This window comes from Anarrhichthys ocellatus, unplaced genomic scaffold, assembly GCF_004355925.1.
Source record: "Anarrhichthys ocellatus isolate YVR2014 unplaced genomic scaffold, GSC_Weel_1.0 scaffold35, whole genome shotgun sequence".
NCBI classification, from domain to species: Eukaryota; Metazoa; Chordata; class Actinopteri; order Perciformes; family Anarhichadidae; genus Anarrhichthys; species Anarrhichthys ocellatus.
In genome coordinates, this window is record NW_022280065.1 from 3,270,465 (window position 1) to 3,293,802 (window position 23,338).

A 23,338-nucleotide genomic window follows, 5' to 3' on the forward strand; every position below is an offset into this window, starting at 1 on the left:
AGTTTAAAAACACAGATCTGGCAACCTAAATAACAATTGCAACTTGAGCTATGGTGGTGATGAAACGCATTATAACCACCAGCGTAGACACGACTTGAGACTATTCATCCATTAGCTGTTGATGTAACGTCCCCGGATGGAAACAAAGACACAGGTGACCGCAGGTTGACCAGCGATGTCAGGCAGGTAATAGCTGCGTGACTGAAGCCGCTTCAATGAGCGACAGAGCCGAGATGAGAGGGCCTGTAAGCCGCCGGAGGAGGACGACCATCTCCAACGGGAACAAGTGGCACGATGCCGGGGAGACACCTCCACAGTGTTCCGATAAAACCAAAACAAACGAGGTGTCCAGGCACGCGAGTGTCAACGGGAAGGCGGACGGAGAGATGGGGAAGTCAGAGCAGCTGCAGCTCCAGAACAGCCCGAAGAAACAGAGGAGTGTGGTGGAAGACTTTAACGAGAGACTCAGGTAACGTTAAGCTTTTACTTAAGACCTTCAGCGTCACGTGTACGCAAACTAACACGCGCTAACGGCGTTTGAAACGACAGGAAGTCGTTGCCATTTAGACAGATGTGACTGATTTGTATAAAACATTTTCACTGGGGGATAGTCGTTTGTCCTTCAAATGTGGCTCAAAAGGGCTACTTAAATGTGGCCCCTTTGAGCATATATATATATATATATAATGCTATGTTCACAAATGATTAAACCAAGCATTTAAAAATGTTTATTTTTTACATGTAAAGGAAAGTATCGTGTCAGGTTGTACTTTTACTTTGTGAAAGAGACGGGGGGTGATGTATGGCAAGAGAGTAGGTTGTAGATATGAGTGAGAACAGACTTTGTGAGAGGAGACAATAATAGCCGACCTTTATCCTAAATATTTTATGGTAACATGCCCACTTCCACAGATGCGTCTTCACCATTTGAAGCCACCTCTACTTCTTGTTTTAAACTGCCAAGAGTCTGGCTGGTGTTTTACTCGCACTCTTGAATTTAAAGATATAAAGATTGATATCATCAGGGCAACACCAGAATGATGAAATAAAGTGACTGTAACAAACAACAATGGCATGTGCTTTTGCAATCCTGTGCTTGCTGCCTGTCTGTCTGCACGTACTCCTGCAGGTCTTGTCTTGCTGTGGGTGTCCTGGCACTCATTGATGAACCCCTTTCCTCTTTCCTCTCTTTACATGCTCATTTCCTTCCATACTTCACCTCAAACCACCGCTGTCTCTTCACCTCGTCTTCGTTGTCCACCTTTCTCTCTTAAATACTGCATTATCCCCCACCTTATCTTTCTATCCCGTTCCTCTGCTCTTTGTACTCTCTCCTCTGCTTCTCCTCCATCCTCTCTTCTCCTCTGAATGAATGTTCTTCACTTCATTCTTCCTCTCCTTTAGCTTTCATCTCCGCTCTGCTGTCCCTCGGTCCCGGTTTCTTGTGAAAAAGTTCTCGACTGATTTGGTCAATACCTCGAACCTAAATTTTCACAACTCGTTCATTGCCTGGTGCAGTTGTAGGACTTAACATTTCTAGTTGTGTGTGATTTTGAAGATGCAGCTGAATGTTTCCTGAGCAGAGGTTTGAGAGTGACTGGAGTGACGTACCAAATGGTTTCATCCCTGAGCTTCTGGAGATAAACCGGGCAGGAAGGAGTGCAAAGAGCTTGATCAACCCTAAAAAAACCCCCATCCTCAATAAACGGTTCACTTTGTGTTTCCATGCAGCTGTCACGTCCTCCAGGAGTCTCTCTTAAGTTCAGCCAGTGGCTACAGCAACTACAGAGGAATCCTCAACTGGTGCGTTGTCATGCTGGTGAGTTGAACTGTGTGTCCATTCAGAGCTGAAAATGTACTCCGACTTCCACGAACAATGACCCCGTAACTCTGGATGAAAACGTGACATTTTTTAAGAACCAGTTACACCTCTCTTTGACTCTCACTGTCACTTACACACAAACACACACACTGTATATAAAGTTGCTGCACAAGTGTGAAGTACACATCCTCCTGGGATTTTGAAGCTGGACCCATGTTGACACATGAAACGTGTCTGTGAGAAGTCTGATAAGTTGTTTTCATGTTATCTCTCTTTGGTAGATTCTCCACCAATGCGTGCTCAGTCACACCCTCGTGGCCCAGTTTGTCATTTCCTGCACTTGTTTCTCATTTCTACGACTTTAATTAAGAGGTTTTTATTGGTTATACTTTAATCTCAGTGAGTTTTCTTTACGTGTTGAACTTTCAGTCTCATCAGAAGTAGACTTTGCGTTAGCTGTACTTGTATTGAGGGTGTTCTGGTACACCTGCAGTCGACATCCTGAGGATTGAAGTGACGGTTCATGCGTTGATCACACGCCGCGGAATATTCTGAATATGAATGCAATGGAGGGATTTTCAATCATCCCTAAATTGCAGGAGAGAGATTATTATGGGGTTGGATATTTAGTGTCTTGGTTGATGTGACCCATATCAATCAGCATTATATGGTTTCATTTTAAATCCTTGGTTTTAAAAGTCACATGTTGTAATAAATAATAACATGCCTGATGGATGTTCACTGACAGCATCTTCTGCTCCAAGCGGAGTTGGTGTGCTTGCTTGGCCAATAAAGTTGTTTCTCATACTGAAGTTCTAAAATAGAACATGAACCCAAAAGATTAATCTTCTTGCAGAGACGATTTTATTTATAGATCTGAAAAAAACGTCAGTTTACGCTTTTAAATCTTAAGCTTGCTCGGATGAACTGAGAAGAATAACTTGAAAAGCAGCAACAAAAGCTGGTTGCTAAAACATATGAGACAAGCACTCCATATGACGAGAAAATGAATTAGCAGGAGCTTCCTGTTAAGACTAGCCAGCAGGATCTTCTTCTTCTTCAGTCTCTGCCCTGTAACAACTGCTGATTCCAGTGTGCGTCTCCGAAGGCATCCTGCAGAGCTTCTCAACATCCAACCACTGTTAGTCTTTTAATAGCGTGGAGGATACAAATATACAGTCCGCCATAATCCTCATGAAATGCATGTGTGCAAATACAACTTCCTATCCACGTGCATGCTTTGCATGTGTGGATATGTACTTAAATAGTCGAATGCACAAGGGTTATGTGTCCCTGCGTTTGTGTACAATATATATATATATATATATATATACATACATACATACACTCCGCTTGGAGCAGAAGATGCTGTCAGTGAACATCCATCAGGCATGTTATTATGTGTGTGTGTGTGTGTGTGTGTGTTTTGTAGGGTCTTTCTGGGGTTATTTTGCAGTTCTGCGACAGGATTAATTCCATCTTTGAAAATGTATATCTGACGACCACGTCCTCTACTTTCTGGTCACCAGGGACGGCATCGCTTGGTTCAGACCATTTTAGGAAGCCTTCAAGATTAGGCTGTAAGAGTGTGAAGTGGAATCACAAAGTCATGTGTGTGTGTGTGTGTGTGTGTGTGTGTGTGTACACATTTAGAAGCTTAGTTGTGTAATTTGTCCCCAATAACCAGGACCATCGGCTAAATGCCTAAAATATCAGCTGCAGGAGCACATGTTTCTATGGATGAGACATCAGATGTGTTGTTTTACTTCTTTCATTTTCAATGTTGAAGGCAAAGTGTTTCAAAATATTACTAATTCAGTTCATTCACAACCTTAAAATATGGGTGGTCGGCAAAATAACAATTAAAAAAAATCCATCAGTTACCCTTTGAAACGGCTACGCTTCTTTAAAGTCTCTTAAAGTGCTTGTGAAGTAAGTGTTCATGTATATTCAGAATATTCTTGTTGAACTTGACTTTCTCCAGTTGTTTGGAGGATGAATACATTTCAAGGTCTTAAAAAGCTCTCGATAACAAGACACATGCACAACGTTCAGAAGATTAAGATTGGTGCTGAAAACAAATCTGTGCGAGTGAACCAACAAAGACGTTTCTACAAACTGCTGACTAGTTATTCGAGTACAGAACATACATGCATGTCTCCAATAGTCTTTGCTGTGTGTTGAAGGAAAACATTTAACAGAAGACCATGGCCAATGCAAAATGTTTGCTGATTCAGCCTTTGTTGGCACCAGTTCTCTCAGGTCAGCTTAAACGCTTTGTATGTCAGGGTCCTAAAGTTTAGCCCACCCCAGCAGCTCTTTCTATTTTTAAACTTACCAAATCTGAGACGTCGCTCCGATCCACGGGACACCGAGATACAGCTGAGAGAAGTTCATTACTGTCGTATTTCATCTGGCTCACACAGTATCATACCTGTTCAGAAACATACTGAAGATTATTCAAAGGGAATATAAATTGCGTCTATATATTGGGAATTTTATATTACTATTCCCAATATTTCCCGATATTATTTGATAAATATAGACATTTTATTGTTGAAATTGGAAAAAAAAAGAAAAATATTTGAGCAGTTTATCATTTGTGTTTTTTTTTACTGAGGAAATTGTAAATGATTATAAAGAGAAGTAGATAAGAAAATGTGCTTAACTCAGAGTATAAATAATCAGATCTTTGGGTGCTAAAAGGTGTTCATACAACAAGATAACGTTCCTATTACTGACCGATAACAGATGGTAGAAATACTTCCTAACTGTAGTTACAGCTGGACAGAAATAGTTCTTTAACCAGGCAGCCTGGGTTCAGTTAAAATCCCCCCTGCTGAAGTGTCTTTGCGCAACACACTGAATCCCACCGTCTCCCACACACTGACCTCTCTCTGCTCCGGTTCGAGTGAGGACACATTTGTACAGTTGAATAATTGCCAAAATCAGATTTTCGCAATGCTTTCTTTAAATGCTCTGGAGAGGCCTCTTCCCCAAGCCTGGTCCTCTGTTGGCCGAGCTGAAGGTTACTAAAGCAAAGGTCACTGGTTTGGACAAAAGACATGGTTGAATCAAAACCACATTGCTGCTGCGGGGTCTTGGCAGGCGAGTGGGCCGATGGGGCAACATGGCACATAATCACTGCTGCGTGACCTTTATCGTGTGTCGTACCTTCACTGTCCTCGTTATGTTAAACCGTCTCTCTGACTCCTGTGCACTGAACGCACCACATGCACGATCTGAGAAATGTATACATGCATATGTGTACATCTGTGCATATACCTGTTGGCTCTCTGCGTTGAGTGGGTGGTTTAGTCTTTATCTCAGAAAGCGCCGATAACTGATGGCCGTGTTAAATGTGGACTCAGTCCTTGAACTTTAATATGTAATATAGTGATAAACTTGTTTTATTGGACACAGCTAGCAGAGTGAGCAGAAGCAGGGTGTGACGGTTATCAAGGTGTGATGGCAGCCGGGACATGTTGCTCAACTTTAGGTATGAAACAGATCTCATCTCCAGTTGTGTAAACTGATCGTGACGATATGTCCGTGCAACTTTAAACTCTTTGTTGCTCTTTCTGCAAGTTGCTCCGCATTTAAAAAAAGAAAAGAAAACCTGCTGTTTGTGTTTTGAATAATAACTCACTCAGCACACAAAACAAACACATGGAAATCTGCAGACTAATCATGAGCCAGATTCATAGCGGGGGGGCTAAAAATATTGTTGGGTAAACAAAGTTGATTCTGTGAACTCCGCTCATTAGCTCCCGTTGCTTGTTCCTCTCTTCCAGGTGCTGAGTAACGCTCGCCTCTTCTTGGAGAACATTATAAAGTGAGTATGGACACACACACACACACACACACATTATGTAGACAAGCAGGTGCTGTTGCAACTCACTGCCATTTGGTTAAACAAGCGGCCGTGTCGCCCCTCATCCTCCACCTCACCACGGCCCGCTAGTTTAGTATTACATTACATTCATTTGTCACTTTTTGTCCAAAATCAATAGAAACAGGAGCTGGATGTCATCAAACATTTAAAGTTCATCCAACAGCACATGTGCTCAGGGCTTTGTTTGTTTGTCTCTAAAGAATTACATAAGTAAGTGGCAGCCCGGTGTTTCCAGGTGTAGTCTGAAACATTATAAATTCCTATTAAAATTAGATATAATACCGTTTCTATGTTTGCTGACATTCCTCTGGGTTTCAAATGTATTATCCAATTGTTATAGATCACACTGTTGTTGTGAGCAGAGTGAAGTTTCTTGACTTAACCAGACCTTTAACTGACAGAACCAACCTTAAACTAAAGCTCACATAACCATTTTACACAAAAGCATTTCTAAATGATGACCGGTGGGATCAATAATCTCGCTCCGCTCCTCTCTTCTCTAGGTATGGTATCTTGGTGGACCCGATCCAAGTGGTGTCGCTCTTCTTGAAGGACCCCTATAGCTGGCCATCAGCTTGCCTCATCATTGGTACGGAGCATTTACTCTACTGCCCCCAAAGTCGTGTCAACGTCTGTTGAATGACTCACAGCCATTTGTGCTTCTGTGACCCTTAAGGGTGTTCAAGTTGAACTTATTGGCCAACAAGGGAGGTTGTCTGTACATCCCATACGGAAATGAGGAAACATTAGTCTCCATCACTGTAACACAAAGTGTTGCTGTTGACTGTGATAAAACAGCCTCGCCAGGTCTCAAATGGCTGATGTGATGCAGCTTGTTCGAGCAGATTTAACAAGCCAGATGCTCAGTGATAGCATATAGAAGCATTGTTAGCATGAGTTCCTGCCCTGAATATTCCAGCACAGCTGTTAATGATTATTTACTCCTGACATTGTTGCTTTTCCGGCAACAACCGGCTTCATCAATGCAGTAAAACAAGTCAATACAAACGTGAATGAACATATCAGCAGTCTGAATAAAAGAGAATGCTGCTATTTAGAGAAAATGGACTAATATAGTGCCTGAAACTTGCCATTATGTTTGACAAAATCAGTATTTACCACTAGTTTCTCCGTCTCTGTCTGTGTTAAATGGTGTTCCACTGAGTAATAACATGCATGTGATGCTGAGTCTGAGGAGTCTGTTGTTTGTCTCTCCTTGTGTTTCAGTGTCCAATGTGTTCATCTTGGCAGCCTTGTACACAGAGAGGCGTCTGGCTGTGGTGAGTGTTGACAATGATTTGCATACATTTTCATACTTGCAGCTACATTTTCCTTTTACTATTTTGGGGACACTGCAAATTTTGCCCGATTTGTTCGATTCCGTCTGCTTTTGTTAGCTCTGCTGATAAATTCCTGAAACCTTCGACTTCGCCCTTTGTTTGGATTCCAAACACCTGACATTGGAATTAGAACTTTGTTCAGGGATTTGGGGAAATGCGTTGCTGAGCTGTTAGATGAACTGTAAAGAAAGTTGAGGTTTGTTTTGAATATTTATCATTGAGGGAACTCCCATCAAGGATGTTTGCCCGAAAGAGGGGCTTTAGACATCCTGGAGCCGACAGTGTAAAGTCAGCGTCGCGGCACCTCGCCTCTTTATACGCGCTGTTAACTCTGATAACAACACCACTCCTGGTTCAGATTAGATTACATGTGATCTAAAACAGGCATGGCCAAAGACTGGGTCAAGACCCACAGGTGGGTCGCAGGAGATTAGGGTCAACCAAGATTTTATTAGGGTCAACCAAATAAATTAGCAACATTTCTTCCTTAGTCCTTTTATTTTACTTGTGTATATGTTGTCAACACCAGCATGAAACAAAGTTACCTCTTCAAATGGCTGCTTTACTGATTCAAGATAATATAAGATGATGCGGAAGTGACAGTAAAGATAGTCAGGACATTCATTTTGTTCACAAATCCGCTCTTATCACGATTTTTAGATGATTGTGAAGGGAGTTGCGATGGTTTGCTAGTTGTTGTTTTTTTAAAGTGTGTCCCCAGAAAAAAAGTTTAGGAAGCACTGACCTAAAACAACTCGACAGAAGCAATATTTTATTGGTTAAAAAGCCCATTAGATCTCGTGTTGCACAGTGAAAAAGCTGTGTTTTTCTGGTTAAAGGAAAAAATAATGAAAGCATATCAACAGTCGGATCCAATGTTTTACGGTGACTCTTTTCTGTTTTCATTGTTTCATTCCTAGGGTACCATTTCCCAAATGACAGGACTGATTCTTCATATTTTTAACCTGACATCCATGTTGATCTTCCCTGCAGCCACTGTACTCACCGTGACCTCCGTGACCCCAGGTACATACTAAATACATGTTCACAGTGTATGTTCATGAGACAAACATTTAGAATAGGAATTAATGCTTGTGTGTGTGTTTTGATACTACCACAAAAGATGCATTGGACTTTTGCATCAGAAATTGCATTTAAATCATCACTGATGTCAAAAGTTATAATTGAAAAAAACTATTTAGCCAATAAACTGTTTTTAGCTTCCTATCTATGTACACCCACACACCAGAGTGCTCCTTTCATCTATCATTTATTGCTCTTAGTCAATGACCCTTTGTGTGTCTTTGTGTGTCTTTGTGTGTCTTTGTGTGTCTTTGTGTGTGTCAGTGGGTGGCGTGCTCTCGTTGGCAATCTACACGGTGCTGTTTCTCAAGCTGTACTCCTACCAAGACACCAACAGGTGGTGTCGAGAAATTAGACAAGCAAAAGCCAAGAGACTAACACGATCATACTCATGTAAGTATATCCACACACACACACACACTCTGTTGAAGAAACGTTATCTAGAGTGTGAGTAGGAACACATGTAGAGGGCAGAGGGGCTCTTGAGCAGGGCACTTAAGAGCAGTGTAGCGGCCAACAGATCAGACTAACAGTCAAACTAACTTGGCTAAAGAAATTTGATTCAAACACACAAATGTCAGCGCACACTTTACAGGATTGCATTGTTCTTTTAGTTTAGTACTGTGCTGCTACTGCCATTTAGTGGTGACAAGACGAACTGCAGCTTTTGGCTACCACTGTCATGCACACAGACAGCGATTAAAGTTGTGTGTTTTGAAGCTATTTTAATCCTAAACGCTACTTTATCTCCTCACTGTAGGAGCTGGGATTGTCAGACTACACACACAGAGACATCCTTAAAATCCAACATGATTATCTGTTATATTAATAATGTAGTTTGATGGGTTGTTGTAGAACCACTTAGGTATGGTAGTCAATGAAATGAGCTGGCGAGACTTAAAGTACCAATTACTTACCATCTCCATTTTCATGTGTGTTTTTCAGGTCCGTCTGTGGCACAATCGAATGGTTCAGCAGTTCATACTCATGTCTCCTATCCGGGCAACCTCACCCACAGAGGTAACCATGATGTCTCAATAGACTGCACAGTTTTTAAAACGATAATGATGAACAATCCTAAATTAACATTTTGTTTCTTTTTGTTGTCTTTAGACATGTACTACTTTGTCTGTGCTCCAACTCTCTGCTACGAGCTGAACTTCCCACGGTCCCCTCGAATACGCAAAAGGTTCCTGATGAGAAGACTTTTTGAAATGGTGAGAGGGAACACAAACGCACATTTAACTTGCATGCTCTTGGTGTCAACTGAGACGTTGGAAAATGAAATGAGAATATGCATGTTTTCAGTTTGACTCACTCTTTCTTGTAGCTTTTCTTCATGCAGTTGTTGGTGGGATTGATACAGCAGGTATGTTGAACATTAACACACCTTAAATCACACAGACAAGTACTCAGAATATACTCTTGTCTGCGCGCACACACACACACACTGAAACACAAGGTTCAACAGAAAGTCGTGGAAATATTTGACTATTTAAATCAAAGCAATTTTCATTTGTGTCTTCCAGTGGATGGTTCCCACCATACAGAACTCAATGAAACCATTCCAGGTGTGTACACACACACACACACACACACACATGACTGCACTTTATTGTGTATGACGATAAGGGGATCTCAGGAGAGCAAGAAGCCAGTGATCTTAGACTGTAATCACTTTTGTCTTGACATTGTCAAAAAGAGAGTTGTCATTGTGTCTCTTACAGGAAATGGACTTTTCTAGGATGGTGGAGCGCCTCCTAAAGTTAGCTGTGAGTATCATGAGGTTCTGTAGTTACACTGGACACACAATTGTATCCTGTCATAACCCTATAATGAAAAACAATAAATACAATAAAAAAAAAACACCACTTTTACCACTTAACTGTCTCACATGTGTATTAGAGGAGAGGTAGCCACATCGCAACCATGGTGTGACCTAAACCATCTAGACACTTCTCCTAACATCTCCCGTGACCCTCTTCTCCTCATCCCCTCTTCCTCTCCCAGGTCCCTAACCATCTGATATGGTTAATATTCTTCTATTGGTTTTTCCACTCTACTATGAACTTTGTGGCAGAGCTGATGCAGTTTGGAGACAGAGAGTTCTACAAAGACTGGTGGTGAGTTGAAGAAACGTCAACATCACACATGATTACACACAAATGTAGTATGCACACCTGTAAAGAAACGCCTTCACATTTTCAACATGTTGAGTCAGAGTCGGTCCCATTTGATCTCGAGGGTAACACAGCAAGTTCACATATTGTCAGCTGTGATTCCCCTAAATTTAAGTGGATCATGTGTCACACGTCACAGGAATGAAAGCGTATTCATTAAACTTATGTCGTCATCATTCAGAACAACCAATTATCTTGAAGTCCAATTCTCAAACTGTGCAATTGTTGTTCATTTCAGGAACTCTGAGTCCGTCACATATTTCTGGGCCAACTGGAATATTCCAGTTCACAAGTGGTGTCTGAGGTGAGCACCAAACTTCTATTCATTCAGCGTTGAAACCGTGTCGGCTTCAGGTTCTCTTTGTGAAATAAAATCCAAAAGAAATCAAGGTGTGGATCACCATTTATTTGGGGCTATTTTCCGCCACATTTTAGAGACCAGTGTGATTTGTCGAGTGCCTAATCGTTGTGTGTGTGTCTCTGTGTGTTACAGACACTTCTATAAGCCAGTGTTGAGGAAGGGAGTCAACAAGTATCTGGCTCAAACTGCAGTCTTCCTGATATCTGCCTTCTTCCACGAGGTAAAGTCTACATATCTGTTCATTCAACCTCAAATCCTGTGCAGTTTTTACTTCATGTCTGTACATGAAACGGCCTGTTGTGGACGGTTGTTAGCTGACAGTGTGCTGGCTTACAGGTAGACGGCTAAATCATAAATGTGCCAAAATAAAAAGATTTAATCTGAGTCATGCGTGTGCAGCTTATACATATTTTTAGAAAAAAAGTTCTGTGTCTGATATTTGTATTTCTCTCCTCAGTACCTGGTGAGTATTCCTCTGAAGATGTTTAGACTGTGGGCCTTTATGGGAATGATGGCTCAGGTAAGGAGCATTCAACCCTCCATCTTTCTCTCCTCTGCTGTAGGCAAACACACTTCTGACCTCTGAACTTTCATCCCTTCAGGTTCCTCTGGCTTGGTTCGTGGGTCGTTTCCTGACTGGAAACTATGGCAATGCTGCTGTGTGGATCTCGCTCATCATTGGCCAGCCTGTCGCTGTGTTGATGTACGTCCATGACTACTATGTCATTCATCATGGGACCACGACACAGTGACGGGCAAACACGCACATTCACACAGTCTCACACACACACACACACACAAACAAGTCATGTTGTAAACATGCACAGCAGCCTGCTAGACAACTCAATGAGTGAATGTAGAGCAAGTTAGGGTGACTTTAATAAAAAGCCCTGTTAATATGAACCGGTCGGTGAAAAGCAGCAGCAACAGCAGGAAAATAGTTTTTGACTTCTTGAATTTTGCACTAAAGAGAAATGAACCACAGTAACAACAAGAGAAGTGTTTGCTTCGAAGCAGCGTTCCACTTTAGTTGGGCAAACATACTTTTGTAGTCGGCCTCATGTATTGACCTCGGGATCCGCAGACACCACCCGCTCTTAATATCTGTCTCCAGCATTGGACTTTTCAACTTTAAATAATCCTGGGCCCAAAGTGAAATAGCACTTGGATTTCTGTTGTTGGAATTCAAAAAAAGTAAATGTGTGGTTGATGATTCATGAGGTCGAACTAAGATTAGTGGCAATTTCTTGAACTTTAAAAGTGGAAACTCTTCTTGTAACCAAGCACTCCTCGAGTTCTGGAAAATGTGTGCACAGTTTGTGAACCACTGCCAAGCGAGCACAGGAGAGACGAGGGTCCTGCCACCACAGAGCTGATGTGAACATGTCGTTTCTATATCGGTGGTTGAAAGTCACTTCTTTTCTTGTATCCAAAAGGCAACAGAGGAATGATGAAGCCAAATACACAGATTGATGCAGTGCAGTAGTTGAGTATTACAGGAATGTATAACACAAGGACTTGTTAAACAAGAACGATTAAAGACAAGAAACTGAAGGAAAAGATGCTAAAGAAAGTGAAGTTTTTGTGACCTTTATTTGTAAAGTTGTGGACCTGCAGGCAGTCTCTCCTCTTCTGTCTCAAACAACATCAATGCAAGCCCTGAGTGTAACAGTACATGCTACAGGCGTGTCACTTGTTATGGCACTTGTCTTTTTGTGTTGCATTTGACTTATCAGATGGTTTATTTTGTACTTGTATCATTTTATTTGTCGGTGTGAGTGTCTTTATTTATGTTGTGCCAGATTATAATTAGTTTTGTCTTAAATCAATTATTTAATGCAATAGTTGATTTACTTATTTGTACCAATGAATGTTTTTGCACTTTAAAGAAATGCATGCTGTTGACTAAAGCAATAGATTTGAATATTTTTTTTAAGTTATGTCAATCATGCGAGGAAGGTATGTTTTGTTGAAATAATTTGTATGTTTTGTGATTTGCTTGTTGACGTATAAGTTTGGCTTACTGTTAGGGTTTTTTTTCCAAAGTAAAACGGCAGCTGCAGAGGTAATGATGAGCTTCAAACAGTATTTAAATTCTAAAGACTCTTTCTTGGTTTGACCTGATTTAAAAGTTGCCAAAAAGGATATTGTTGTGAACTGCTTTCCAAATGCATAGTGACAGTTGACTGATCATGATGAATCTGTTCTTTCCTTATTGAGCACATTTCAGGTTAATACTGTAACACCATTTATCAAAAATACTGTTTTGGCATTCCTTAATGAAATTTAAGTGCCTACTGTAAAAATAAAAAATTGAATTCTAAATATGTTTTGAGTATATTTTCAGATATAAAATCATACTGGACACATTCAATGGTAGACAACTCAAATAAGTAAATAAAATTTTACATTATTTTCATTTGTATGAATCTCCTGTGAAAATAATATTTACTCAATTAAGTTGTTTACTTTTATTTCTGTCTTACTTTATGTTGTTGTGAGATTTCTTGAAAAAGGAAAATATAAAGTGAGTTTAACACGAGAAGCTTCACCACCACAGCTTCAGATGACACCATCCGAGTTCTTCTGAGGATTTGTTGCATCTCCCAGTTCGTCTCTTTGTAGCACTTGCTGTTTCCACATTATTACTGCGCTGTCTGCTCTTGGAATATGAGTATGTAATGCTGGCGATGCGTCTTTAAGTTGAACTGTTTTTAGTTGCTTTTGAATGATTATGTGATGCAACATATAGTTAAATTAATGTATTACTGATCTGTTCAGACTGTACACACAAATCCATAGTGAAACAAAGATTATTTGTTTTGGGAATGCAAATCATTTTCACAGCCTTTCACATGAAATTATGTCATTTGATAAAGATTATTTATGACGAATGGACCCGTCTATTGAGCCTTCATTTTATTAGCGGTTAACAATCTTAAATTGACTGGTTATGATCTTTTCCAGCGCATGTAACATGGCTGCTGTAGAATGCGTGGCACAAACTATTGTTCATAGAAAACTGATAATATCGTCTTTAAACCATTACAGTCAGCATTGAAAACTTTGAGGGCAGATAATAGTCCATAAAAAACTTTATTTTGCAGAAAGCAACAGAAGACGGCACTCAAAACTTACAAATTACAAAGTCATACTAATAAACACAGAAAATAATATAGTTAAACTCCATGACAGGTCTGGTGGAATAGAGCAGGACCAGCATCTCTACTGCTGTAAGAAACAAACGAGTGTTAGGCAAACTTCTAAAAATCCATAAGTAACATCACTGTAATGTGTATTCTATATTTTACTTCAATAACGTTAGTGTAACATTTCCACAGTAGCGCACAGTGGATCCTGAAATTAGCACCCAACATACTGAATTGAGGATTGATGTTGAATCTGGAATTGTTTTGAATCATGACCCCAAGAATAGAAATTGAATTGAATCATGAGATACCAAAAGATTCATTCCCCTATTAATTGTGCAGTTATATGCTGTGTGTGTGTGTGTGACGTTTCACCTTTGCTTTCTGGTTCTGGACAGGCAGGTAGAGTTTAAACTCGGCAGGGAGCTCGTCCTCTGAGTACAGTCGGTCTGAGAAATAAACTCTGCGTATTCTACAGTTGGCGTGGATCTGAGAGGAAAACGGTTCAGAAATTAGCATCAGAAATGAGGATCTACAGTCACACAAGTGCATCTGGAGACAGCTGGTTCCTCGTCCGTGTCTGTGCACTAACCTGTACACGCAGCGTCTCGATGTAATTTGTCCCGTAGGCCCTCCTGGTGAAGTCCGACAGGTTAAACTGGATTTGGTTCCAGCCATCGTCCAGCCTCATAGGCATGGTGCAGATGAACGGCTTCACTCGTGTCGTGCTTTGGTAGTTGCTTGCCCGAAACCGCCGCCGAACGTTTTTATCATCTAACACCTAAACGTTTTTTGTTTTTTTCAAAGATGGGAAGAAAGCATGAATCTGGTGACTTCAAGGAACAAACCCATATGCGTCACAGATTTGTTTGTTCTGACACCAAGACATGGAAGCCGTCTGTATCTGCAGGAATGCCTACCCTACCTGGACTTCAAAGGTGAAATATTTCTTGAGATTCTTGATTATCATAACAAGAAAAGGAAGCTTGATGCCCAATGTCTTCTTGGGATCTGCGGGACATGTTATATACGTGGTACTGCAGGGAGTAGATGAAACAGAAAGACAAGGGAGATGAAGGAGGGTGACGAGTGCTTGTAATAGGTTGACCCGAGCTGGAGAATCAGTTAAACATAAACTCACCTGACGTTTGCCCCCTCCACCTCCAACACCAGGGAGTGGATGTCATTGTCCGTGATTCTCTTGATGTGACCATTCTTCACCTGTGAACACACAGAAATATCATGAGCTTTAACTTACATGGAGAAAGCTGTATCTCACTGTTAAAGGAGCTGTGGCAGAACCCCACTGAGTTTGTGTCCTTTTGTTTTTATTTGTCGTCTTTTTGGAAAAACAGCTCACACCATAAGCCTGTATTGATTTGAAATTGTGTTAAGCTCAATGTGCTCTATAAAAAATGCCTCTTGGACCAATGTTTCATCAGCGCCACAAGTTCGTAAAATCATTGTAGCTTGATATATAAAATAAATGTGATTTATTATACAAATCATCATCATCGTAATAACTAAACAGGGAATTCATGTATTTATACTTTTTGCTGAAGCAGATTAACCCCCTTAACCCCCCTTATCACATGTTCAATGGAAGCTTGATATGAAACGTTCCCCAACAGAAGCTCACTCGGCTGTTTCAACACTGCATCCAAAGCACACTACAACAGAGAAGGCAGTTATAATACAGCTAAAGCTTTAAGCCCAAAACACGTACCACTAGTTAGCTTTAGCACGGCTAGCTAACACAGCTATATTCGGTTCATATCTCACCTTTTTATCCCAAATCTGGAGCGGTTTGCTGCCGATGCTGTATAAGATAGACAAGAATCCGCTCTGAAAAGTATTTTTGAACATCTTTTTAGCGTTTTGTCCACGGTCGTGTGTGTGTTTTAGTCTGTTAGGTTAACTAAAACTGTTGCTAGATAACAAGCGTGACGTTTGTTTACATATTTGGTTTCCGTTCCCATCGCTACCGGTTCCGTGTGGTACAAAAAATGAAAACCGTTCCGGTTCCAGAGATGAAAAGGTTTTGTTTAAATAAAAAGAGTTGTGTATTTTTATATTCTCACACATAAAAGAAGAAGCGCACTGTTCACATTGACATTTTATTTCTATGAGTTTTCACCTCTCCATTATTTTAGTGTTGCTCGGGAACAGAAGCTCTTGGCGTTGTTTCCGCCGGATCTTAAATGGTAACGCAACTCGGTCGCCGTGGCAACAAAGAGCCTGACCGATGTGCAGTATACTGAATATTGTATAAATCATAGAAATGTTGATGCATAAATTAATCTAACACATACTACAAAGCGATTGATATATATATTATGAATGACAATCAATTATATATAATAATCATAATAATTTAATATGCTTTTTTCACATTTATTTTATATATCAGGCTACAATGATGAGTTAGTATTTTTAATAAAACCTAATTGCATGCCATAGTACCTTAATTTCACTCTTCATGAATTATTGCCCTGCATTGGGCTGCATTATAATTTGACACACTAAATAAATACTAAATTAACTATTAAAATTATTAAATCTCTGCTTCATTTGAGAAGTCATATGAATGTATTCCTGCTCATTGTCAATATGGTCATAATTCTGCACTGCACTTCCCTAAAGTTTTGGAGACAAAAAATGTAAAATAATTGTCAAAAGGATGAAGCACATGCAGAAAAATCCAGACTTTAAGTCCCCAGTTTGGATACTATACTTTGCATAATGCAATTCAATAGCTTCTGTTCATTTGACCCTCACTGGCTGGTAAAGGCCTGCAACTTTCAAACTATGAAAAATATCAAGCAATGTTACTTTAGTCATTTTTTCTCAGACTCTAGAAAGCTCCTCCAGACCCACAGAAAACATTTGCTGTCCACCAGCGAATTGACTTTTATATGTTGAATTGTTAGTGTACCCCACTAAAGTGTTGAGTGGGACATCCTCCTCTCTGTCTCCAGCACTATAAACAAGCTGGGATAGATCATCTGACAATGATTTCAAATATTTGAACAAGCTAAAAAACATTCAATCAAACATTAGCAAGGACCTTTGCAACAGACATCACCAGCAATGCATCATAAATCATAAATCCCTTTTTAGTTTCATATGAACTGAAGATGAATTCATTCACTAGTATTCAGGTCAGCCCTGTTCTACAACAGTTTGTTTGACATTCTGACATGTACTGTACACAGTTGACACACACATGCACATGGACGCACACAAAAACACACAGACACACACACGCACACTCTCTAGAGTGGTGGCCACCTCTCTGTTTATGTCACTGTGCTTTAAGAGGTGCTGCTTCACTCCAAATATTATATCTCTGTTAAAATAAATGCAAAAGACCCCCTATCTCTCTCTCTCTCTCTCTCTCTCTCTCTCTCTCTCTCTCTCTCTCTCTCTCTCTCTCTCTCTCTCTCTCTCTGTAAATTGAATTAAACGGGTTCACAGGCTGGCAGCTTTGTAAAAACATGTAAAGGAACCTCTCTTCTTTAATTGAGTCAGGTATTTACACAGAGACAAACAGGTGGAGAAGGACTTTTTTCCCCGACAGACCCTTTCAACATGGGACCACCCCGGAGACAGCTTTAAATAAACTTATTCAAAACCTACTTGAGTGAAATAGTCCATTCCGGTCTCTCCTTCCTTTTGTCTCATAAAGACAAGATAGTGTTCATTTTTGCAAATCTTTCTTTCTTTTGTATTTACAAATCTCTTACTCAACTGTTATTTCAGATCCTGTTATTTCCAATCCAACCAGCAGTTGCCTTTAATGTATGTACGTACTTCTATCTATCTTTCCCTGTTTTTCTGAAGTTTCTTGTCGTCCTTTTATGATACTAAGCTCTCTCCCTCCAAATCCAGAGAGGTGGTCAAAATAGAAGGAAAGTACAGGGGAGGAAGACTCTTTTCTACTGCATTCTGTTCTATATTGTGTTTATTCCTTCTTTGCACCATTGTGGGACACGGGGGTGACATGAGAGGTCCAGCTTCCTGACTGTACACTCTGCTCTGCTGGAGCAATCGTCCCGCCCAGAGAGGTTCACATCCCAACTCTACTCACTCTCTTGTCTACTACAGAAACTATAGAACAACGGAGGAAAGAATAAGTAGAACAGCAACTCTGTTACTTTATCATAAGAATATAAACATTGAAACTGTAAGAAGTTTTGGGTGGATCTACTGGACTCTTTGCCTCCTTTTAAGGTATGTTTCAGAAAAGTATTTTCTAACCTGTTTAGTTTTCTTTCTTTTTTTTTGGAGAAAAGTTACTTAAAATGCTGTTTTTAAGCTCATTCTCCATTAGGGATTGGATTCCTTGAACCATATGGGCTGCACTGATATTTGGAGGAAACAACAGCTTCTATTTAAAGCAGTGCTTATAGGTTACATGCAGAGCTTTTCTCTGAATACAGGAGCTTTCAGTCATTAAAGATTACATGAAGTGAATGTTATTGTTCTGTCTAAAACTGTTGGGATTTACATGATTTAAGGTTTAGGTTAAAGCAAGATTTGGAGACTTGTTAGTTTAATTTTATATGATTGTAGCTCTTAAAAGCTGAGTGCTGGGTAACAATCATCTGCACTAATATGTTATTGGATGTGAGCATGACATGTAGAAGAAATGGCTGAATCAGGAACCAGATAGCAGTGTGTCGGAATCTTTCTGTCCTTTAATCCAGGCCCTCGGCCATGTTTTATCCGACTGTCTGTATGATGATGAACAGTGGAAAGCCCTTCTTTGGCAGGACGTGTTAACAGGAGCTCATCCATCTCTGGTATTTATAAGGAAAGGAAAGACATTTTTGTGTGTCTGTCAAATAGTACCTTAAACAGGGAAATCCATTTGGTTATCTACCTTGTTTTATATGAAGAAAGAAGTTAGCAAGTCTGGATTGAAAGTGGAGTAAAACATTTCTCTCAGGTGTCAAACTGTTGAAGTTTCATTCAAACCCTTTTCCTCATTTAAGGTAAACTCATTTATGACCCTGCCTCAAGTTGAATAAACCTAACTTTGAATCAGAGCAGGAGCCACACTTCAACAATTAGGCCTGGTAGGCAAGACTCCGCCCCTGGTTCACCTGCAATCCAACTGAACATAACGATTTGTTGAAATATGTTATTATTACAATATATATGTTATATTTGAAATTAAGACCTGAAATTTAAGTCGTACTCATTTCAGTATAATTAAACATGTTTTATCACATGGTGCGTAAGCTGCTAATGATTCATTTTTTAAAAGAAATATCCAACACAACCCGACTGAGACAGCAACATGTGAATTAGAATCTACACTTTGTTAATTTCACACTCCATTTCTGTCTTACATAATAGTTCACATAAGAGCTGAACACACTTTAGATGGAAATCTATGCAACTAAGGATAGAAAGCCAAGAAAACACGCACTGTAGGAGGATAGAAGTTCGTTCTTGGCTTTGTAAAGGGTCGTTTCACAGAACGATCAAATCAATATTTCTAAGGTCACATGTCAACGGATCCATCTTCATCACAAATGAGCACACTCCAACTGCAGATGAAGACCATGTAATACGTCTGAAAGCCCAAAAAAAGGTTTTGGAATTGTGATGGCTTTGTGAAACTACTGTAGTTTCAGATAGTTACAGAACAAATATACCAACGCACTGCAACATATCTGCCTTTTTTTTTAGTAGCTTTCCGCTTCCGATGCAAGTTATATTTTCCATACATTTTATCTCTCATCACGTCCTCTAAGCCAAACCAGAGTTCCTTCAAAACGATTGGTCTGTTGTTAGCTTATTGTATAGTTACATTCACCTTAAACCTCTTGAAAGAGAGCAGCATCTGCATGTTGGGGACTTTAAAGCCTCCCCTCTCCTAAACAGGAAGCGTCAAATTTATCAAATTTATGTGGCTCGTTCAAGACAAACCCATATCTCGTGTTCAACACAACCTGTGTCAGCTGTGTATTAAATAGCAGCTCACACTGACATGGTTCCTATCAATATTGTACACTGTGTTTAACACACAAGGTCACTACTTAGCTTTGTTGAAAGTGTCACATCCTTTTAGAGCGCGTATGAAGATGGATTCAGTCATCTCGACGGTACGAGAGAACATTGTTTATAAAACGGGGATTTCTGAAGTCTCTCCCTCTGGATTAACTCCTGCTGATGTTGACCACTTTTCATCTCCAGGGGTCATTACTCTTTCTTTTAGTTTTTAGTACGCGTGCGTCTGCTCACCAAGCTGAAAAATGTTGAGTTGTTCTGAGCCAATGAGAGCACATTTCATCACTTTAGACTTAAGCTGTTTAAGTCCATTTATAATACAATGCGACTGACTCCAGCGTGTAAGTGTGAGGCATCTTTCTCTTACAAACATTATGGGAGTTCCTTTCATAAGTCTAAATTACTGGTTATAAGTAGACAGCAACAGAAACAATCCTAACATGCTTTTAGCCTGCAAACAAATGAACCTCGGAGATTAATCAAGTTTATATTTTCACTATAACAAAGACACAAATGATGCAAAAGTCATTTCATTGCTATAATGACTTGTATAACTGTCAATTGAGAAAAGCTAATATTGACATCAAAGGAATTCAAAACACAACACAAAATTGACCTGTATGCAGATGATGTATTACTATTCTTACCAAACCTTCCCTTTGTTTCTCAATAATAGCCTCCTCCTCTCAGAATAAATCAGAAAGTGTTGTTTCTTGTCTTTTTCTTCCTTCTCCTGCCACTCAGATCCCAAACCTGTCATTCAGTCATCCTTTTCATCCAATGGAGAGCCTTCTTACCAACATCAGCTCCACCTCCACCACTGAGCCCCTCTTGACACCTGACCCAACTAACTGCAGCACCTGGGACCAGCGGTGGGGGGCACCTTACCTGCATAGGTTAGCCCACCTGGACATGCAGCTGTACCAAGACTTCTACGCTGTGTGGGTTTCTCTCATGGTAAGGATACCCGTTAGTAGGAGAAGAGATCATGTTAGTCCACTTTCCAACCCACAACCGCTGTGATGAAAAATAAAATGTAGTATAAAGCCTTTTTTCTTTCACGATTTATGGAAGGAAACAAGAATTTTTTCAAAAAATAGGTACGTTAAGGAGAGAAAAATATCTAATTTATTTAGAAAACTGGTTTGAAGTATAGCCACCTTGCTTAACCGGACTCTGTATGAAATCCACAGTTGTATTCAGAGTACTCCGTTCCTCCATGCTGCAGGTGTGTAACGGTCTGATGCTGGTGGTTGGTGTGGTCCTCAACAGTCTGGCTCTCTATGTGTTCTGTGGGGCCTCCACCCACACCTCAGCCTCTGTGGTTTACACCATAAACCTTGCTGTGGCTGATCTGATGGTGGCACTGTCGTTGCCCGCTCGCATTGCTCTGTATCACAGTGGAGGGAGCTGTGTGGCCTGCTCCTACGTTCACACCTTCAGCTACTTTGTCAACATGTACTGTAGTATACTGTTTCTGACCAGGTGAGTTGGCCACTCCTTCATTCAACATTTAAAATGAAAACAAACTATCAGCAAAAAACCTTTTAACCTCTTCTCTCTGTGACTTCCCTTCCACCTGTCCTCTATCAGTATCTGCATAGATCGGTACCTCGCTGTCGTCCATGCGTCCAGTACTCTCCATCGATGCAGGACCACAGGAACAGCCAAGTGTGTCAGCGCCACAGTCTGGTTCATCGCAGTTGTGGTCACCTACTCTTTCCAGGTGAGGACTACATGCACTACAAACACAACATAGTCATCCTAAAAGGAATAAAGGAGAAAGCGTGCTTTTAGATGTGTTGGGATCTCTTTCCTGCTCTCTACAGACCACAGCGTTGGAGTTCAGCTCCTCCTGTGTGCTCCTCCCGGCCCTCTTCTACCTCACCATCCTGGAGTTCCTGCTCCCCCTGTTGGCCGTGGTGGGCTTCACCCTGCGGGTCGCCTGTTTTCTCTCCTCCAGCCACGGCCTGATGCCCCAGCAGAGCAGGGCGAGGAGGGCACGTGCTGTCAGACTGCTGGCCACCGTCCTGGTGGTCTTCACCATCTGCTTCACGCCGTTCCACGTCCGGCAGGTGCTGGTTTACTTCCGGGTCAAAGTCAGAGGGGAGGGGATAGGACAGGGGGCGGGGCACGTACTTGCCTATCACATCACAGTCACCCTGAGCAGCCTGAACAGCTGCCTGGATCCAGTGGTTTACTGCTTTGTGACAGACAGCTTCAAGAGACTGTGGAGGACAAGGAGGGGAGCAAGGGAGGGGGACGGGGAGGCGGGGCACACAAGTGGGGGAGAAGGGGAGAGGAATTCAGTGAATAAATGCCCAGGTACGGCACTGGTGATAGCTCACAGCATGGCCACACTCACTCTCACGAGCTCTCCCCTCTCTGCTGCCAACATGGAACATTCCACTTAAAGACAGGTGACCCCCTCGACCCCTGTGAGTGTAACAGTCCAGAGACAAAGACTCACCTAGAGTGATGGATAAACAGATAGAGAGATTGTGAGGCTGAAAAAGAGCAAACTAAGTTATCAAAGAGAGATGTAAAAAAACGGAGAAAAAATAGATACCGCAAATTTCCCCTTTAAAAACGTCCCTTCAGTGGCTGCCTCTCTCCATACATCCCTTTATCTCACCATGTCTTTTCGCCTTGTTTAGATTTTGTCCTGAGGCTGGTGAGAGCAAATACTGGACCACAAAGGGATGGCTTTGCTGTGAAACCAATGAGCTCGTACTGTTAGAGAGACCACATGCGTCACTTAAGTGAAAAAAAATGACCTTCACACAGGATTCAAAAATATTGAAAGATCTAGAATTACAGTTCACTCTGCCAACTCATGTGGAGCGGATTATTATGAAACTATAGACTATGTAAAAAGTTGAGATTTGGCCACACTATGTGAGCTGCACCTGTCAAATCAAATGCAATCTAATACAACAACTCAGCCATAAATTCAACCTTTACAAAGATATTGATGCTCACTTTTGATTGACACAATAAGAGTCATATATTCAACTAAATGTTTATTTTTGAGGTTGCAGTTGCATGTTGAAGTGGACTAAATTTAGGTGTTTCTAATGTTTTGCCATCCTCAAATATGTCAAGAGTGGGGTTTCAGTACAACAACTGCAACCCCAGCAGTAAACATATAGTTGTACTGACAAAAACTGTTTCATAAACATGTACCTGATTACATTAGGATGTATAGGTTGTAGTGAGAAGTGTTGACTTGCCTCGTGTCTTTTTGTATTTTGAAGTAAAATGGAATTAAAGCGTTAGAGAGCAAAGCAATGGGATAGAGTCATGGTGAAAACATTAAATAAGCTGGAAGCAAAGCTCTCTTCGGAAGTATAAACACTTGTAACCGTTACTTTCTCAAGTACGCAGTGAAGCTCTCTTTGTTTATCATTTTACAATTGTGTAAATGGAGGCCTGACGTCACACAGAAAACACACGTCTCTTAAACACGGACTTTGAAGGGGATTAA

At 40.7% G+C, this 23,338-nt stretch overlaps 3 protein-coding genes across 5 annotated transcripts; 2 read left to right on the plus strand and 1 right to left on the minus strand.

The window, feature by feature from the left end:
• Positions 1–21: 21 nt before the first annotated feature.
• Positions 22–13,004, plus strand: dgat1a (diacylglycerol O-acyltransferase 1a). The gene is made up of 17 exons (XM_031866544.1): positions 22–469; positions 1,732–1,819; positions 5,617–5,657; positions 6,221–6,306; positions 6,945–6,997; positions 7,978–8,083; positions 8,405–8,533; positions 9,086–9,160; positions 9,254–9,357; positions 9,471–9,509; positions 9,670–9,711; positions 9,868–9,912; positions 10,151–10,263; positions 10,559–10,624; positions 10,814–10,901; positions 11,139–11,201; positions 11,284–13,004. The coding sequence occupies exons 1-17, from the start codon at positions 216–218 to the stop codon at positions 11,431–11,433; spliced, it is 1,542 nt and encodes a 513-aa protein (XP_031722404.1). The 5' UTR covers positions 22–215; the 3' UTR covers positions 11,434–13,004.
• Positions 13,005–13,758: 754 nt separating this feature from the next.
• cfap20 (cilia and flagella associated protein 20) lies at positions 13,759–15,779 on the minus strand. Of its 3 annotated transcripts, none has more exons than XM_031866548.1 (6): positions 15,613–15,779; positions 14,972–15,051; positions 14,756–14,867; positions 14,423–14,611; positions 14,206–14,319; positions 13,759–13,909 (listed from the first exon to the last, which is right to left on the minus strand). In XM_031866548.1, exons 1-6 carry the CDS (start codon positions 15,694–15,696, stop codon positions 13,907–13,909), a joined length of 582 nt encoding a protein of 193 aa, XP_031722408.1. In that variant the 5' UTR covers positions 15,697–15,779; the 3' UTR covers positions 13,759–13,906. The 3 variants fall into 3 exon arrangements, with proteins under 3 accessions (XP_031722408.1, XP_031722406.1, XP_031722405.1); XM_031866546.1 differs by having other exon boundaries at positions 13,759–13,912; XM_031866545.1 differs by having other exon boundaries at positions 13,759–14,319.
• Positions 15,780–19,925: 4,146 nt separating this feature from the next.
• LOC116393785 (G-protein coupled receptor 20) lies at positions 19,926–22,265 on the plus strand. Its single transcript, XM_031866395.1, has 5 exons — positions 19,926–19,946; positions 20,596–20,808; positions 21,080–21,336; positions 21,445–21,577; positions 21,681–22,265. The coding sequence occupies exons 1-5, from the start codon at positions 19,926–19,928 to the stop codon at positions 22,263–22,265; spliced, it is 1,209 nt and encodes a 402-aa protein (XP_031722255.1).
• Positions 22,266–23,338: the final 1,073 nt, after the last annotated feature.

Coding starts and splice junctions, on each gene's coding strand:
- dgat1a (XM_031866544.1), top strand. CDS start 216: ATGAGCGACAGAGCCGAGATGAGAGGGCCTGTAAGCCGCCGGAGGAGG. Junction 8,534..9,085: donor ACTAACACGATCATACTCAT/GTAAGTATATCC, acceptor TGTGTTTTTCAG/GTCCGTCTGTGGCACAATCG. Junction 11,202..11,283: donor TTATGGGAATGATGGCTCAG/GTAAGGAGCATT, acceptor TCATCCCTTCAG/GTTCCTCTGGCTTGGTTCGT.
- LOC116393785 (XM_031866395.1), top strand. CDS start 19,926: ATGGATTCAGTCATCTCGACG. Junction 19,947..20,595: donor TGGATTCAGTCATCTCGACG/GTACGAGAGAAC, acceptor CCTGCCACTCAG/ATCCCAAACCTGTCATTCAG. Junction 21,337..21,444: donor AGTATACTGTTTCTGACCAG/GTGAGTTGGCCA, acceptor GTCCTCTATCAG/TATCTGCATAGATCGGTACC.
- cfap20 (XM_031866545.1), bottom strand. CDS start 15,696: ATGTTCAAAAATACTTTTCAGAGCGGATTCTTGTCTATCTTATACAGC. Junction 14,868..14,971: donor GTGGAGGGGGCAAACGTCAG/GTGAGTTTATGT, acceptor TACTCCCTGCAG/TACCACGTATATAACATGTC. Junction 14,320..14,422: donor TCGAGACGCTGCGTGTACAG/GTTAGTGCACAG, acceptor TTTTCCTCTCAG/ATCCACGCCAACTGTAGAAT.